This window comes from Salvia miltiorrhiza, chromosome 2 (assembly GCF_028751815.1).
Source record: "Salvia miltiorrhiza cultivar Shanhuang (shh) chromosome 2, IMPLAD_Smil_shh, whole genome shotgun sequence".
In the NCBI taxonomy this organism is placed as follows: domain Eukaryota; kingdom Viridiplantae; phylum Streptophyta; class Magnoliopsida; order Lamiales; family Lamiaceae; genus Salvia; species Salvia miltiorrhiza.
The window spans coordinates 4,200,737-4,217,844 of NC_080388.1; the positions used below are offsets into that span (position 1 = coordinate 4,200,737).

General features: G+C 37.4%; 6 protein-coding genes across 7 annotated transcripts; 2 read left to right on the plus strand and 4 right to left on the minus strand.

Annotated features, from left to right (window-relative positions):
- Positions 1-401: 401 nt before the first annotated feature.
- Positions 402-1,934, minus strand: LOC131007861 (uncharacterized). The gene has a single exon (XM_057934775.1). The coding sequence runs from the start codon at positions 1,932-1,934 to the stop codon at positions 402-404; it is 1,533 nt and encodes a 510-aa protein (XP_057790758.1).
- Positions 1,935-3,977: 2,043 nt separating this feature from the next.
- Positions 3,978-4,412, plus strand: LOC131007862 (dirigent protein 22-like). The gene has a single exon (XM_057934776.1). The coding sequence runs from the start codon at positions 3,978-3,980 to the stop codon at positions 4,410-4,412; it is 435 nt and encodes a 144-aa protein (XP_057790759.1).
- A 2,485-nt stretch (positions 4,413-6,897) lies between these two features.
- Positions 6,898-8,581, minus strand: LOC131012746 (uncharacterized). Its single transcript, XM_057940748.1, has 2 exons — positions 7,461-8,581; positions 6,898-7,310 (listed from the first exon to the last, which is right to left on the minus strand). The coding sequence occupies exons 1-2, from the start codon at positions 8,423-8,425 to the stop codon at positions 7,118-7,120; spliced, it is 1,158 nt and encodes a 385-aa protein (XP_057796731.1). The 5' UTR covers positions 8,426-8,581; the 3' UTR covers positions 6,898-7,117.
- Positions 8,582-8,704: 123 nt separating this feature from the next.
- On the minus strand, positions 8,705-9,922 carry LOC131007863 (uncharacterized). Its single transcript, XM_057934777.1, has one exon. It carries the CDS (start codon positions 9,920-9,922, stop codon positions 8,705-8,707), a length of 1,218 nt encoding a protein of 405 aa, XP_057790760.1.
- A 2,043-nt stretch (positions 9,923-11,965) lies between these two features.
- LOC131007864 (dirigent protein 22-like) lies at positions 11,966-12,400 on the plus strand. Its single transcript, XM_057934778.1, has one exon. The coding sequence runs from the start codon at positions 11,966-11,968 to the stop codon at positions 12,398-12,400; it is 435 nt and encodes a 144-aa protein (XP_057790761.1).
- A 2,485-nt stretch (positions 12,401-14,885) lies between these two features.
- Positions 14,886-16,722, minus strand: LOC131012744 (uncharacterized). Of its 2 annotated transcripts, XM_057940747.1 has the most exons (3): positions 16,534-16,722; positions 15,449-16,414; positions 14,886-15,298 (listed from the first exon to the last, which is right to left on the minus strand). In XM_057940747.1, exons 2-3 carry the CDS (start codon positions 16,411-16,413, stop codon positions 15,106-15,108), a joined length of 1,158 nt encoding a protein of 385 aa, XP_057796730.1. In that variant the 5' UTR covers position 16,414; positions 16,534-16,722; the 3' UTR covers positions 14,886-15,105. The 2 variants fall into 2 exon arrangements, with proteins under 2 accessions (XP_057796730.1, XP_057796729.1); XM_057940746.1 differs by having other exon boundaries at positions 15,449-16,722.
- Between the last annotated feature and the right edge of the window lie 386 nt (positions 16,723-17,108).

Genomic DNA, 17,108 nt, shown 5'->3' on the forward strand with positions numbered 1-17,108 from the left:
ATTGCTCTAAAGGCTCAATCCTCACTATATGAATGATTTTCAACAAAATTGATCAATTTGCACATACGTCATCCTCAAACACATATGGGTTTCAACACATTTTCATATCATCCAAGAAAACAACCATACAATCCATATCAATATGCTCATCCTAACAAATCAAAATGCTCGCATGAAAAGTTGCCATAGACAGACTCACAAACACCAAACAAAAACCAAAACAAATCGAGCACACAGACTCAAGACAAAACACATAAAAACTCCCCCACACTTAGACAATACAATGTCCTCATTGTGTGAGAAAAACTAACAACGAAAACACAAAACAAAGAAAGCATAAAAGAAAAGAAAAAAAAAATGAAAGCAAACTAAAAACAACTTCCCTGGAACTGCATCAATCATCAGGTGGTTTCAATTTTTCGCTTTGACAATTTCACAATCGAAGGCACAATCTGTCCAGTGTTGGTCGGTATGGGCATACTGCGTGACAGATGCTGAGTGAGAACGTGATTGGTGGGGTTCAGCTGCACTTTACACCCTTGAATTTCAGCATAACATTCTGGTGGTTCTTCTTTATCCTTCTTGAATATTTCCAGAATCTCATTTTCCTCATTTCCATTCTTATGTTGAGCCAACCTGAAAGGAAAAGTGAGAGAAATTAATGCTTTAGAATTATAAATTTCAGATTCAACACTTACCTCAGAATAAGAGAGATTTTCATATTGTTGTGCCTCTTCGACAACTTCATCATTCTGAGCACTTTCTTGCTCTTTCTTCTCCTTTTTATCTTCCATGGGCTTTGGATCAAAGAAATCTTCCTCACTCATTAAATTCATAGCATAAACATACTCCTTGGAATGTACTTCTTCTTGAGATGGAAGTTTTCCAAGATTTGCTTGCAACTTGTTCACTTGAGTGGTGAGCAGAGTGACCTGTGTGCCCATACTACCCAACGCAGCTTGCGTCTCTTGCTGAAAAGCTTGCTGACTTTGCACCAAATTGTTAACAATCTGGCTGCTCTGTGCCAGACTCTGAAGAATATCGCTCATACTGGGCTCTGGGCGGTCGGTATGGGCATACCGCCTAGCCTGCGGCTGTGCGCTGGTGAAAAATTCAGGCGAATGATTCCAGCTGAAATTTGGATGATTATCCTTCTGAATTTGAGCTCCAACCAGACCTCTAACTAAGGAAGTTAGAGCATCGAGTTTCTCATTCACACATACATCTTCTGCTCTGTTGACCGGCCTGTACCTATCATCATCCTTATCCTCATATTGTTGACCATTGGTGACCATATCAAAAATCAATTGTTTTGCTTCATCTAAGGTCTTGTTGGTCAAACTTCCTCCACAAGCAGCATCAACAATCCTCCTGTCAAAAGAAGACATACCACGATAAAAATAATTAATGAGCAACTGATAATCAGAAAATCCGTGGTTAGGACATCTATGACATAATTGTTGAAATCTCTCCCAATAATCAGACAAACACTCTTGTTGCCTTTGCTTGATGCTACTAATAGCTATTCTTAGATTTGCAGCCTTTGATTCTGAAAAGAATTTACGCAAGAACTGCTCCTCTAAGTCGTTCCAAGTTCTGATTGATCCAGGTGATAGATCAAACAACCAATCTCGAGCTCTACCCTGCAATGTATGAGGAAAAGTTAGTAATCTTACATGATCTTCAGGAAAACCTTGAGGGCGTAAAGTAGTGCAAACTAAATCAAATTCAGCAAGATGTTTATGTGCACTCTCTCCAAGCGAGTTGCTGAATTTTGGAAGAACTTGAATGAAGTCAGACTTGATTTCAGCATTTTGATTAATCGTGGGCAACACAATGCATAGCGGATGACTTCTCTTGCGGCGGCCCAACTCTCTTATCAACGGTGGTGGTGGCAGAATGTCATCACGGTCATCATCCCCATCTTCAGACATCTCAATTTCAGCTATAGATCAACATCAAACAAAAATAAATAAAATAAAAAAGCAAATCGAAATAATAGGAAAATTACTACTTAAAAATCGATCCCCGGCAACGGCGCCAAAATTTGGTGCGTCGTTTTACACCAAAAATATCCGGCGGTCAGCCGGTATGCCCACACTGCGCAGATAGCAGTAAGCAAGATCGTCTCCCAAGGGATCGATGAGAATTCTCCTAAAATTCAACCTGCAAAGAAACTCAACAAAAACGAAATTTATGGGAAAAATATGAAAATACTAAAATAGAAATAAATAAATAAAACCCAAAAGAATTGCAAAGGTTCTAATCCTAAAGAAATAAATAGAAAACTCCAACAATTAATAAAGAATTCCAGCAATCAATTAAGTCCACCCTAGCTTAATTATTCTGATCATTGATGCAAATATATCTTTAATTCATGCAAGCAAACCAGTTATAACCACCGAAGACGCTTCTGACGTGATCTTATTTCTCCTTTAATTATTCGGTAATTAGGAAGACGCTTCACTAATTACTACCCTAATCGACTGACAACCGTAAGAGACGCTCTATAGATTTAATGAGTCGACAGGATTAATTTCTAGAGAAACCCGATTCAAACCAATAAACTCTGACGCGGGATTATTGAATTAAGACTGCTTTTCCCTTGACCCTGATGTGTCAATTTACCACTAATCAAACCTAAACCACAATTACGGATGGCCGGTTCAATTGACTATATAATTAATTCTAACCCACTAAATATTGCGCACTACCTAATGGATTAAAACAATTAATGACGATAAACACGGAGAATCACAGATACAAGCATAAAATAAAGTATAAGAACAAATTAGATCTCACAAAATAATCTTGCTAGTGCTTCCCTAATCGTTGCTGGAATAAAAGAATTAGCTAAAACTCATACAAAAATAAATCAAACAAAATAAATAAATACGAGAAATAAAGAAAAAAAGAGAAACTTGAATAAAGTGCTGAAAGTCACGCCCCCAGGCTGCTATCCCTAAAAGTGTCGTCTGATATCTCAAGTTCATGCATGCCCCTTGTTTAAATAAGTTACCTCCTTAAATAAGATGAAACCCTAAACTAATATAAAAGGCAATAATTGGGCGCACAAGCCCAAAGGATGGTAACTTAAGTCAAACCATAAAATAAATTAATAACATTAGTTAAAGCCCATTTAAGGGAAAACAAAGGCTGCCCAATCTCTCTTCTCGCCACTTCAACAATAAATCAAGTCAGTTCGGACGCGTTGGGTGGTATGGGCATCCTTCTCAGCATGTTCGCACAGCTCTCTCTTTACAGCTTCACAACTTCAAAAAGTCTTCTGAAAAATCGAAGCTTTTATCCCAAACCTATCAAAAACCATTAAAATAATTCATTAGTTCCATAATTAACTCCAAAAGGTAATAATAAGCAGGAATTATGCATTAAAATCCACCAAAAGACACTCAAAAGCCACTATTTTTGTGCGGCTTGTAAAAGTAGACTAATTTTTTTCTTCGAACTTATAGAAATAGACCAATTACTTTAAATTTTGGTGTTCGTGGCCCATATTTGGCCCCAATTGTGCCATTTTAGGTCACATTAGGACCGGCCCTAAATGTGGCCTATAGACACCGAATTTGGCAAAGATGTGGGGCAAAATTGTCGAAATTTATAATAATTGGTCTGGTTCTAGAAGCTAAAATAAAAAATTAGCATATTTTTGGAAACCGTTCTATAATATTGGCCTTAAAAAAATTTAAACTCGAACTAATCCGTACGCTACCATTTTATAATAAGACACTATTAGTTGGCAACTCTATTTCACGTGCTCATTTGTTCAAACCCTCGCGGCTATAAATTACTAGTCTTGAAAAGTGATATCCAAATCACACAAAACTCAAAATAATCTTGAATTTGAGTTCTCAAATTTTAAGGCTATGACATCCATCAAAATCACATTATTTGCACTTCTATTTCTCACCATTTTTACATATTCTAAGGCAAAGCTAGGCCATCTCAAAGAGACCGAAATGACACTCTACTACAAAGATTTTTCCGGTGGCCCGAATGCGAACACGATCGAGATCCCGGGCCCGTCGAGCTTCCCCCTGAACTTCTCTAGGTTCGGAGCCATGTTCGTCTCGGACGACCCTATAACCGAAGGGATCGAGGAAGGCTCGGCCCCAATCGCAAGGGGCCGGGGCTTTTACGTCATAACGGACCTAGATAGGACCCATGGTCTGTGGCTAGCGTCGGTTGTGTTTATCAATGGCAAGTATAAAGGCAGCACATTGGAATTACAAGGCTCTTACTCGACGTTTGAGGGGGTGTCGGAGGTGGCGGTGGTGGGCGGCACCGGAAAATTCCGGCTAGCCCGCGGTTACGTAACGTACGAGACTCTTTCCTTTGATCCCGCGACCGGCTATGCAGTCTTCCAATCTAATATGACTGTGCTACATTATTAAACTCTTGTGCTGCAGTTGCATAATAAATAAATAAATGATCAGTCAATATGAATTTGATTATATACTTTAAATATATATGTGCAATATTCAGGGATGGCTTTCGCATTTGAATAAATTTATGTGGTTGTAAGACTAAGAATCATTGTATATATATATTAGTTATTCTCATTTTGCACGTCAACTTCAAAATCTATATTAAAATTATTCAATTATTAATTATTTCTCATTTTACTATCGCATCAATTTTCTAGCCAAACTTAGTGCTCAAATAGCCCTTAAAATAATGAGTCCAAAATTGCTGATTACTTAATCAACGGTCAACGGTTTGCAAAGATAGTAAAATGGGCAAGATATCATCATTTCAGATGGTTACTTCAGCGCTAACTTTGGCTGAAAAATTGGCGAGATAGCAAAAAAAAAAAAGAAAAAAAAATAATAGTTGAGTAATTTTAATACATATTTTAATGTTAGTGTTTAAAACGAGAATTCTTTGAAAATTTAGTAGTTTATATGCAATCTATTTATTATGACAACATAGTTTAATTAATAGCAGTTATTTTCACTACAAAAAAACGCGCGATTACCAACGACATTTGCCGTTGGTAATCGGGACACGGAGGCTGGAAAACACGTTACCGACGGCGAGCTGCTGCCGGTAAAGTCCTCGTCGGTAATGTGATTACTGGCGGCGATCGGACGCCGCCGACATTGTTGCCGTTGATCGGCGGAGAGTTGCTAGAGCATTGTTGCCGTTAATCAATCTAGTTTATACACAATAATAAGTATTAGTGATGAGTGATGAGTGAATCACTAATCAAATTAACATTCTTAAGTTATAATTATATAAGATTCTTTTGTCATTTCATGTCCCAAGTCAACTTATTGTGAGTATTAAATAATCGTGATGACATTTATTTGAATCCCAGAGTTGGTGTTTGATCCATCAAAGTGCAGTAAGTTGAGTATGGAACAAAAGAGGGAACTTGTGTATGACGGAAGTGCTGCACAGCTGGAGTCGCCTGGAGATATTGCAGGTCCTCTGTGCCGAGCTGGGAAAGGAAAGGTCGAAAATAATAGGAAATCTTCTAAAGATTGTATACGATAAGAAAGCTTTTGGATGGCGTGTTTGGTTTTTTTTATTCCATGTAGGTTTATGGGTGCATGGCTTTTGACAGGGAAAATTGGGGTATATTGAAACGGGTTTGACGGAAAATAAAAGAATTAGGTTTTAATTTTATTTTAATCTTAGTCAGTATTTTAATTTTTCACAACAATTAGTTACGTGGCAAAATATTCCACGTAAGCTTTAACTCATCACTCTGGTGGCTGGAGGGGACGAAATTGTAAAAACCCTAAGTTATTCGTGATTTTATTTGCAAAAACCCTAAGTTATAATTACAAGATTCTACTTAAGATTCTTGATTCCAAACTAGATTAGAGAAGAGTCTTATTTAGATTTTTCAATTGAAGAGTGATTAGTTGGGATTCTACTTATGATACTATGTATTTATTTTATTAAGAATTGTGATAAAATTTATTTATTTAAATAGATATAAAAAACCCAACAAATTCGGGAAAAAAAATAAACAAAAGAATAAAAAGAAAGAAATTAAAAAAAAATTGGAAAAAAAATATATATTACCGACGGCATTTGCCGTCGGTGAATAGCGGCGGTGGCAAATGCCACCGGTAATATTGGCCGGACGCCGGTGGTGCTATTGCCGGATGTCACCGGCGGCCCTGTCGCCGGTGGTTAGCAGCGGCCACACGCCGTCGGTAGCCTTCGGTAATAAATAAATATTATTAAATTAATTAATAATAAATATTATTCAAATTAGCGGCGGCAGCGGCGCCGCTAATTAGCAGCGGAGCTTACGCCGTCGGTAATTCGCCGGTAAAGGGCAAAAAACGGGTCGCCATTTTTGCCGCCGCCGTGCAGTCGGTAATTGCCGGCGGCTGCCGCCGCCGGTGCTAATTGTCGTCGCAAATTAGCGATTATGTTTATCAATTGAAGGCAATTTCACAAGTTAATCACGAACAGCAGAAGTTAACCCACTAACCCGTCTCAGCTCTCTCCCATCCTTCTTGATCACAATTCACAACAAGAAATGGATTTTAGAACTAAGTTGTATCACAAATTTAGTTTAGTAACCCTCATTTAACATTAACAAGAGTACTCAATTCACAACATTGCGTTCACACACAGTTCACATACACAAATTGCAATTGAGATTCAAATGATTCAATACCGAATAAAGCAAAAATTAAACTGTTGCAGAGCATTTGAAGGACTAAATCTACTATAATGCATGTAATTCAAGAAACCTAGAAAATGAAAACAGAAATGTACATAAACACTAGAAATCAACGCCACACATGAAGATCACCCGATCAAAAAGCAAGGAGATCAAGCTCCCAGTTTCTTGAATGAACACATGCACATCAAAATAAGTAAGATTACACACATTTGTAGTCAAATCCCACATCAAGAAACTTCCATTTTCACTAATTTTTGCATGAAAAAGCTCAATTGCAAAAGCCCACAGTAGCAAAACACTAAAAATTTTTGCATGAAAAAGCTCAATTGCAAAAGCCCACAGTAGCAAAACACTAAAATTGCATTCTAAGCAAAAGCTCTCATCTCGCTAAACACTTATGCCTATTATTGAGCCAATTCTAACACTACTAATCATTCTAACATAACTTTAATCATTGTACATTGAATCAGCCCTGATCGCCCTCTTCACATAGGTCTTCAACATTATCCACCACTTGGGGCGAATCATCATCATGATCTTTGTCCTCCTCTTTATCTTCCTGATCCTCATCCACCTCTTCCTCCTCCACTCCAATATCCTGTCATTGTTCTCCTCCTTCTCCTCATCCTTACTATATGATCTGTTATAATGAATTTGACATAAGTAATCAATAGAAAACTATGATTGAACACATATGTTATTCAAGGAACATTACCATTATTATACTCATTTCAACAGTCAACAGATAGAATAAAAATTAAGAAAATTAACTTAGAAACCAGAATCATACCCATCCATTGGTTTTGGATATCGTAGCGAAAATCTGGTCTCAACATAAGGCATGATCGTCATCTGTTCAGGATAATCATATATATCTAGTTCCTCCAACTTCTCTGTTTTGAAATCATAAACTACTAGTTGGTAGAGATGCTCACTAACTTGTTTTTCAAGAAACAAAATTTGACCTTCATTGAACAGTAGTAGCGGCCTCCTCACAACATTATAAAGATCAATATTACACCAAGGAACCCATGAGCTTTCTTTCCTTACCAGAAGCTCAAAAGTGGTAGAAAATCCAACATACTCGGGACCAAGTGGTGGAGGTCTCTCATAGCGAAAAACACCCAGCATGTCAGTAACTTTGATAAGATAATGCAAGAAATCCTCGTCCTGATTCTTCATTGGTAAATCAAAGGAGGAGAAACATTCATCCGTAAAATCGAATGATATAACACATATACATGATGTCCAATAACAAACCCCATCAACATGAATGCCAGTCATACAATCTGTAGGAATGAGATCATCATCCACAACGGGGCCCTCAATCTCCTTCCAAAAATGATTTTTCAGCGAAAATACCTCAACTACATGCTTCGAATCACGACCTGGGTTCTTTATACACCCGAAGTAACTATGATAGTAATGTCTTACAACCTTATAATCATCCAATATAGGGTCGTATCCAAATCCACTACCACAGAAAATTATCATAATAGGAGGGTGTGGGAACTTGGGCGGATCAAGGGGTTCGAAAGTTTTGGTCGCTGGATTGCAAATTATAATCCTACCCCCAAAGTTGTCAAAATACATCAACCCACCACAACTACTACCATCAATATTAGAATTTCTAGCGAAAGGAAGCATGATAGTTTCATGATTTTCACACACAGACCAGTCTTCCCCAGAAAGTAACGATAAGTAATTCCTATTACAACTAGCGGTGTGATAGCGTTTCAGAAAAAGGCCCTCCATACTGCAAAACAAGATTGAATAAGAATTTGTGACATGAAATCCTAAAAATCCACGACCTTCAAACGATCGTAAAAATTCGACACAAAAATAGGTGAACTCTTAATCTTGAAACAAACCCACCATCAAATTAAATGACACACAGCTGAAACAGAAAGGTACTTGCGTCAACAAAAAGGTACTCGCGTCGCCGATTAGCTGTGGCTCGCCGATATCCTCCCGTCGGCAACGAACTATCTTTGGGTGGGGAAGCTTTATCGATTTGAGAAGGGGGGAAAAGGGTTAGAACATTAGGGAATAGACTTTATGCGGAAAAGGGTTAGCACTTTCTTGCTCTTTCTTCTCCTTTTTATCTTCCATGGGCTTTGGATCAAAGAAATCTTCCTCACTCATTAAATTCATAGCATAAACATACTCCTTGGAATGTACTTCTTCTTGAGATGGAAGTTTTCCAAGATTTGCTTGCAACTTGTTCACTTGAGTGGTGAGCAGAGTGACCTGTGTGCCCATACTACCCAACGCAGCTTGCGTCTCTTGCTGAAAAGCTTGCTGACTTTGCACCAAATTGTTAACAATCTGGCTGCTCTGTGCCAGACTCTGAAGAATATCGCTCATACTGGGCTCTGGGCGGTCGGTATGGGCATACCGCCTAGCCTGCGGCTGTGCGCTGGTGAAAAATTCAGGCGAATGATTCCAGCTGAAATTTGGATGATTATCCTTCTGAATTTGAGCTCCAACCAGACCTCTAACTAAGGAAGTTAGAGCATCGAGTTTCTCATTCACACATACATCTTCTGCTCTGTTGACCGGCCTGTACCTATCATCATCCTTATCCTCATATTGTTGACCATTGGTGACCATATCAAAAATCAATTGTTTTGCTTCATCTAAGGTCTTGTTGGTCAAACTTCCTCCACAAGCAGCATCAACAATCCTCCTGTCAAAAGAAGACATACCACGATAAAAATAATTAATGAGCAACTGATAATCAGAAAATCCGTGGTTAGGACATCTATGACATAATTGTTGAAATCTCTCCCAATAATCAGACAAACACTCTTGTTGCCTTTGCTTGATGCTACTAATAGCTATTCTTAGATTTGCAGCCTTTGATTCTGAAAAGAATTTACGCAAGAACTGCTCCTCTAAGTCGTTCCAAGTTCTGATTGATCCAGGTGATAGATCAAACAACCAATCTCGAGCTCTACCCTGCAATGTATGAGGAAAAGTTAGTAATCTTACATGATCTTCAGGAAAACCTTGAGGGCGTAAAGTAGTGCAAACTAAATCAAATTCAGCAAGATGTTTATGTGCACTCTCTCCAAGCGAGTTGCTGAATTTTGGAAGAACTTGAATGAAGTCAGACTTGATTTCAGCATTTTGATTAATCGTGGGCAACACAATGCATAGCGGATGACTTCTCTTGCGGCGGCCCAACTCTCTTATCAACGGTGGTGGTGGCAGAATGTCATCACGGTCATCATCCCCATCTTCAGACATCTCAATTTCAGCTATAGATCAACATCAAACAAAAATAAATAAAATAAAAAAGCAAATCGAAATAATAGGAAAATTACTACTTAAAAATCGATCCCCGGCAACGGCGCCAAAATTTGGTGCGTCGTTTTACACCAAAAATATCCGGCGGTCAGCCGGTATGCCCACACTGCGCAGATAGCAGTAAGCAAGATCGTCTCCCAAGGGATCGATGAGAATTCTCCTAAAATTCAACCTGCAAAGAAACTCAACAAAAACGAAATTTATGGGAAAAATATGAAAATACTAAAATAGAAATAAATAAATAAAACCCAAAAGAATTGCAAAGGTTCTAATCCTAAAGAAATAAATAGAAAACTCCAACAATTAATAAAGAATTCCAGCAATCAATTAAGTCCACCCTAGCTTAATTATTCTGATCATTGATGCAAATATATCTTTAATTCATGCAAGCAAACCAGTTATAACCACCGAAGACGCTTCTGACGTGATCTTATTTCTCCTTTAATTATTCGGTAATTAGGAAGACGCTTCACTAATTACTACCCTAATCGACTGACAACCGTAAGAGACGCTCTATAGATTTAATGAGTCGACAGGATTAATTTCTAGAGAAACCCGATTCAAACCAATAAACTCTGACGCGGGATTATTGAATTAAGACTGCTTTTCCCTTGACCCTGATGTGTCAATTTACCACTAATCAAACCTAAACCACAATTACGGATGGCCGGTTCAATTGACTATATAATTAATTCTAACCCACTAAATATTGCGCACTACCTAATGGATTAAAACAATTAATGACGATAAACACGGAGAATCACAGATACAAGCATAAAATAAAGTATAAGAACAAATTAGATCTCACAAAATAATCTTGCTAGTGCTTCCCTAATCGTTGCTGGAATAAAAGAATTAGCTAAAACTCATACAAAAATAAATCAAACAAAATAAATAAATACGAGAAATAAAGAAAAAAAGAGAAACTTGAATAAAGTGCTGAAAGTCACGCCCCCAGGCTGCTATCCCTAAAAGTGTCGTCTGATATCTCAAGTTCATGCATGCCCCTTGTTTAAATAAGTTACCTCCTTAAATAAGATGAAACCCTAAACTAATATAAAAGGCAATAATTGGGCGCACAAGCCCAAAGGATGGTAACTTAAGTCAAACCATAAAATAAATTAATAACATTAGTTAAAGCCCATTTAAGGGAAAACAAAGGCTGCCCAATCTCTCTTCTCGCCACTTCAACAATAAATCAAGTCAGTTCGGACGCGTTGGGTGGTATGGGCATCCTTCTCAGCATGTTCGCACAGCTCTCTCTTTACAGCTTCACAACTTCAAAAAGTCTTCTGAAAAATCGAAGCTTTTATCCCAAACCTATCAAAAACCATTAAAATAATTCATTAGTTCCATAATTAACTCCAAAAGGTAATAATAAGCAGGAATTATGCATTAAAATCCACCAAAAGACACTCAAAAGCCACTATTTTTGTGCGGCTTGTAAAAGTAGACTAATTTTTTTCTTCGAACTTATAGAAATAGACCAATTACTTTAAATTTTGGTGTTCGTGGCCCATATTTGGCCCCAATTGTGCCATTTTAGGTCACATTAGGACCGGCCCTAAATGTGGCCTATAGACACCGAATTTGGCAAAGATGTGGGGCAAAATTGTCGAAATTTATAATAATTGGTCTGGTTCTAGAAGCTAAAATAAAAAATTAGCATATTTTTGGAAACCGTTCTATAATATTGGCCTTAAAAAAATTTAAACTCGAACTAATCCGTACGCTACCATTTTATAATAAGACACTATTAGTTGGCAACTCTATTTCACGTGCTCATTTGTTCAAACCCTCGCGGCTATAAATTACTAGTCTTGAAAAGTGATATCCAAATCACACAAAACTCAAAATAATCTTGAATTTGAGTTCTCAAATTTTAAGGCTATGACATCCATCAAAATCACATTATTTGCACTTCTATTTCTCACCATTTTTACATATTCTAAGGCAAAGCTAGGCCATCTCAAAGAGACCGAAATGACACTCTACTACAAAGATTTTTCCGGTGGCCCGAATGCGAACACGATCGAGATCCCGGGCCCGTCGAGCTTCCCCCTGAACTTCTCTAGGTTCGGAGCCATGTTCGTCTCGGACGACCCTATAACCGAAGGGATCGAGGAAGGCTCGGCCCCAATCGCAAGGGGCCGGGGCTTTTACGTCATAACGGACCTAGATAGGACCCATGGTCTGTGGCTAGCGTCGGTTGTGTTTATCAATGGCAAGTATAAAGGCAGCACATTGGAATTACAAGGCTCTTACTCGACGTTTGAGGGGGTGTCGGAGGTGGCGGTGGTGGGCGGCACCGGAAAATTCCGGCTAGCCCGCGGTTACGTAACGTACGAGACTCTTTCCTTTGATCCCGCGACCGGCTATGCAGTCTTCCAATCTAATATGACTGTGCTACATTATTAAACTCTTGTGCTGCAGTTGCATAATAAATAAATAAATGATCAGTCAATATGAATTTGATTATATACTTTAAATATATATGTGCAATATTCAGGGATGGCTTTCGCATTTGAATAAATTTATGTGGTTGTAAGACTAAGAATCATTGTATATATATATTAGTTATTCTCATTTTGCACGTCAACTTCAAAATCTATATTAAAATTATTCAATTATTAATTATTTCTCATTTTACTATCGCATCAATTTTCTAGCCAAACTTAGTGCTCAAATAGCCCTTAAAATAATGAGTCCAAAATTGCTGATTACTTAATCAACGGTCAACGGTTTGCAAAGATAGTAAAATGGGCAAGATATCATCATTTCAGATGGTTACTTCAGCGCTAACTTTGGCTGAAAAATTGGCGAGATAGCAAAAAAAAAAAAGAAAAAAAAATAATAGTTGAGTAATTTTAATACATATTTTAATGTTAGTGTTTAAAACGAGAATTCTTTGAAAATTTAGTAGTTTATATGCAATCTATTTATTATGACAACATAGTTTAATTAATAGCAGTTATTTTCACTACAAAAAAACGCGCGATTACCAACGACATTTGCCGTTGGTAATCGGGACACGGAGGCTGGAAAACACGTTACCGACGGCGAGCTGCTGCCGGTAAAGTCCTCGTCGGTAATGTGATTACTGGCGGCGATCGGACGCCGCCGACATTGTTGCCGTTGATCGGCGGAGAGTTGCTAGAGCATTGTTGCCGTTAATCAATCTAGTTTATACACAATAATAAGTATTAGTGATGAGTGATGAGTGAATCACTAATCAAATTAACATTCTTAAGTTATAATTATATAAGATTCTTTTGTCATTTCATGTCCCAAGTCAACTTATTGTGAGTATTAAATAATCGTGATGACATTTATTTGAATCCCAGAGTTGGTGTTTGATCCATCAAAGTGCAGTAAGTTGAGTATGGAACAAAAGAGGGAACTTGTGTATGACGGAAGTGCTGCACAGCTGGAGTCGCCTGGAGATATTGCAGGTCCTCTGTGCCGAGCTGGGAAAGGAAAGGTCGAAAATAATAGGAAATCTTCTAAAGATTGTATACGATAAGAAAGCTTTTGGATGGCGTGTTTGGTTTTTTTTATTCCATGTAGGTTTATGGGTGCATGGCTTTTGACAGGGAAAATTGGGGTATATTGAAACGGGTTTGACGGAAAATAAAAGAATTAGGTTTTAATTTTATTTTAATCTTAGTCAGTATTTTAATTTTTCACAACAATTAGTTACGTGGCAAAATATTCCACGTAAGCTTTAACTCATCACTCTGGTGGCTGGAGGGGACGAAATTGTAAAAACCCTAAGTTATTCGTGATTTTATTTGCAAAAACCCTAAGTTATAATTACAAGATTCTACTTAAGATTCTTGATTCCAAACTAGATTAGAGAAGAGTCTTATTTAGATTTTTCAATTGAAGAGTGATTAGTTGGGATTCTACTTATGATACTATGTATTTATTTTATTAAGAATTGTGATAAAATTTATTTATTTAAATAGATATAAAAAACCCAACAAATTCGGGAAAAAAAATAAACAAAAGAATAAAAAGAAAGAAATTAAAAAAAAATTGGAAAAAAAATATATATTACCGACGGCATTTGCCGTCGGTGAATAGCGGCGGTGGCAAATGCCACCGGTAATATTGGCCGGACGCCGGTGGTGCTATTGCCGGATGTCACCGGCGGCCCTGTCGCCGGTGGTTAGCAGCGGCCACACGCCGTCGGTAGCCTTCGGTAATAAATAAATATTATTAAATTAATTAATAATAAATATTATTCAAATTAGCGGCGGCAGCGGCGCCGCTAATTAGCAGCGGAGCTTACGCCGTCGGTAATTCGCCGGTAAAGGGCAAAAAACGGGTCGCCATTTTTGCCGCCGCCGTGCAGTCGGTAATTGCCGGCGGCTGCCGCCGCCGGTGCTAATTGTCGTCGCAAATTAGCGATTATGTTTATCAATTGAAGGCAATTTCACAAGTTAATCACGAACAGCAGAAGTTAACCCACTAACCCGTCTCAGCTCTCTCCCATCCTTCTTGATCACAATTCACAACAAGAAATGGATTTTAGAACTAAGTTGTATCACAAATTTAGTTTAGTAACCCTCATTTAACATTAACAAGAGTACTCAATTCACAACATTGCGTTCACACACAGTTCACATACACAAATTGCAATTGAGATTCAAATGATTCAATACCGAATAAAGCAAAAATTAAACTGTTGCAGAGCATTTGAAGGACTAAATCTACTATAATGCATGTAATTCAAGAAACCTAGAAAATGAAAACAGAAATGTACATAAACACTAGAAATCAACGCCACACATGAAGATCACCCGATCAAAAAGCAAGGAGATCAAGCTCCCAGTTTCTTGAATGAACACATGCACATCAAAATAAGTAAGATTACACACATTTGTAGTCAAATCCCACATCAAGAAACTTCCATTTTCACTAATTTTTGCATGAAAAAGCTCAATTGCAAAAGCCCACAGTAGCAAAACACTAAAAATTTTTGCATGAAAAAGCTCAATTGCAAAAGCCCACAGTAGCAAAACACTAAAATTGCATTCTAAGCAAAAGCTCTCATCTCGCTAAACACTTATGCCTATTATTGAGCCAATTCTAACACTACTAATCATTCTAACATAACTTTAATCATTGTACATTGAATCAGCCCTGATCGCCCTCTTCACATAGGTCTTCAACATTATCCACCACTTGGGGCGAATCATCATCATGATCTTTGTCCTCCTCTTTATCTTCCTGATCCTCATCCACCTCTTCCTCCTCCACTCCAATATCCTGTCATTGTTCTCCTCCTTCTCCTCATCCTTACTATATGATCTGTTATAATGAATTTGACATAAGTAATCAATAGAAAACTATGATTGAACACATATGTTATTCAAGGAACATTACCATTATTATACTCATTTCAACAGTCAACAGATAGAATAAAAATTAAGAAAATTAACTTAGAAACCAGAATCATACCCATCCATTGGTTTTGGATATCGTAGCGAAAATCTGGTCTCAACATAAGGCATGATCGTCATCTGTTCAGGATAATCATATATATCTAGTTCCTCCAACTTCTCTGTTTTGAAATCATAAACTACTAGTTGGTAGAGATGCTCACTAACTTGTTTTTCAAGAAACAAAATTTGACCTTCATTGAACAGTAGTAGCGGCCTCCTCACAACATTATAAAGATCAATATTACACCAAGGAACCCATGAGCTTTCTTTCCTTACCAGAAGCTCAAAAGTGGTAGAAAATCCAACATACTCGGGACCAAGTGGTGGAGGTCTCTCATAGCGAAAAACACCCAGCATGTCAGTAACTTTGATAAGATAATGCAAGAAATCCTCGTCCTGATTCTTCATTGGTAAATCAAAGGAGGAGAAACATTCATCCGTAAAATCGAATGATATAACACATATACATGATGTCCAATAACAAACCCCATCAACATGAATGCCAGTCATACAATCTGTAGGAATGAGATCATCATCCACAACGGGGCCCTCAATCTCCTTCCAAAAATGATTTTTCAGCGAAAATACCTCAACTACATGCTTCGAATCACGACCTGGGTTCTTTATACACCCGAAGTAACTATGATAGTAATGTCTTACAACCTTATAATCATCCAATATAGGGTCGTATCCAAATCCACTACCACAGAAAATTATCATAATAGGAGGGTGTGGGAACTTGGGCGGATCAAGGGGTTCGAAAGTTTTGGTCGCTGGATTGCAAATTATAATCCTACCCCCAAAGTTGTCAAAATACATCAACCCACCACAACTACTACCATCAATATTAGAATTTCTAGCGAAAGGAAGCATGATAGTTTCATGATTTTCACACACAGACCAGTCTTCCCCAGAAAGTAACGATAAGTAATTCCTATTACAACTAGCGGTGTGATAGCGTTTCAGAAAAAGGCCCTCCATACTGCAAAACAAGATTGAATAAGAATTTGTGACATGAAATCCTAAAAATCCACGACCTTCAAACGATCGTAAAAATTCGACACAAAAATAGGTGAACTCTTAATCTTGAAACAAACCCACCATCAAATTAAATGACACACAGCTGAAACAGAAAGGTACTCGCGTCAACAAAAAGGTACTCGCGTCGCCGATTAGCTGTGGCTCGCCGATATCCTCCCGTCGGCAACGAACTATCTTTGGGTGGGGAAGCTTTATCGATTTGAGAAGGGGGGAAAAGGGTTAGAACATTAGGGAATAGACTTTATGCGGAAAAGGAAATAGAATTTATATTTTGCTTCTTCTTTTTTTTTTTTTTTAATCTATATCTTTTCCAGTTAGAAAACATACTTTTTTTGTTATACAAAATTTGATAAACTTAATACTATCTAATTTAAAGCCTTAATGTATTATTATTATTATTATTATTAGAAATAAAATTCGAGAAATCATCTTATATAATTAGTTTTATTTTATCAACCATTTAAAAATTTATTTTGTTACTTAATAATAATCTCCATTTCTACTAATGCTCTAGTGGATAAATCCTTTGGATTAGGAACAACAAAAATTGTTTTCATTAAAGCTTCTACAAAATAAGATTAAAGTAGTCAATATTTCTCAAACTTAAATCCATCAAATTTTCAGCAGCATTCTTC

Excerpts from the sequence above, each read along its gene's own strand:
- LOC131007861 (XM_057934775.1), bottom strand. The coding sequence starts at position 1,934 with ATGTCTGAAGATGGGGATGATGACCGTGATGACATTCTGCCACCACCA.
- LOC131007862 (XM_057934776.1), top strand. The coding sequence starts at position 3,978 with ATGACACTCTACTACAAAGATTTTTCCGGTGGCCCGAATGCGAACACG.
- LOC131012746 (XM_057940748.1), bottom strand. The coding sequence starts at position 8,425 with ATGGAGGGCCTTTTTCTGAAACGCTATCACACCGCTAGTTGTAATAGG. Across the intron at positions 7,311-7,460 it reads TATCCAAAACCAATGGATGG|ATCATATAGTAAGGATGAGG; the intron begins GTATGATTCTGG and ends TCATTATAACAG.
- LOC131007863 (XM_057934777.1), bottom strand. The coding sequence starts at position 9,922 with ATGTCTGAAGATGGGGATGATGACCGTGATGACATTCTGCCACCACCA.
- LOC131007864 (XM_057934778.1), top strand. The coding sequence starts at position 11,966 with ATGACACTCTACTACAAAGATTTTTCCGGTGGCCCGAATGCGAACACG.
- LOC131012744 (XM_057940747.1), bottom strand. The coding sequence starts at position 16,413 with ATGGAGGGCCTTTTTCTGAAACGCTATCACACCGCTAGTTGTAATAGG. Across the intron at positions 15,299-15,448 it reads TATCCAAAACCAATGGATGG|ATCATATAGTAAGGATGAGG; the intron begins GTATGATTCTGG and ends TCATTATAACAG.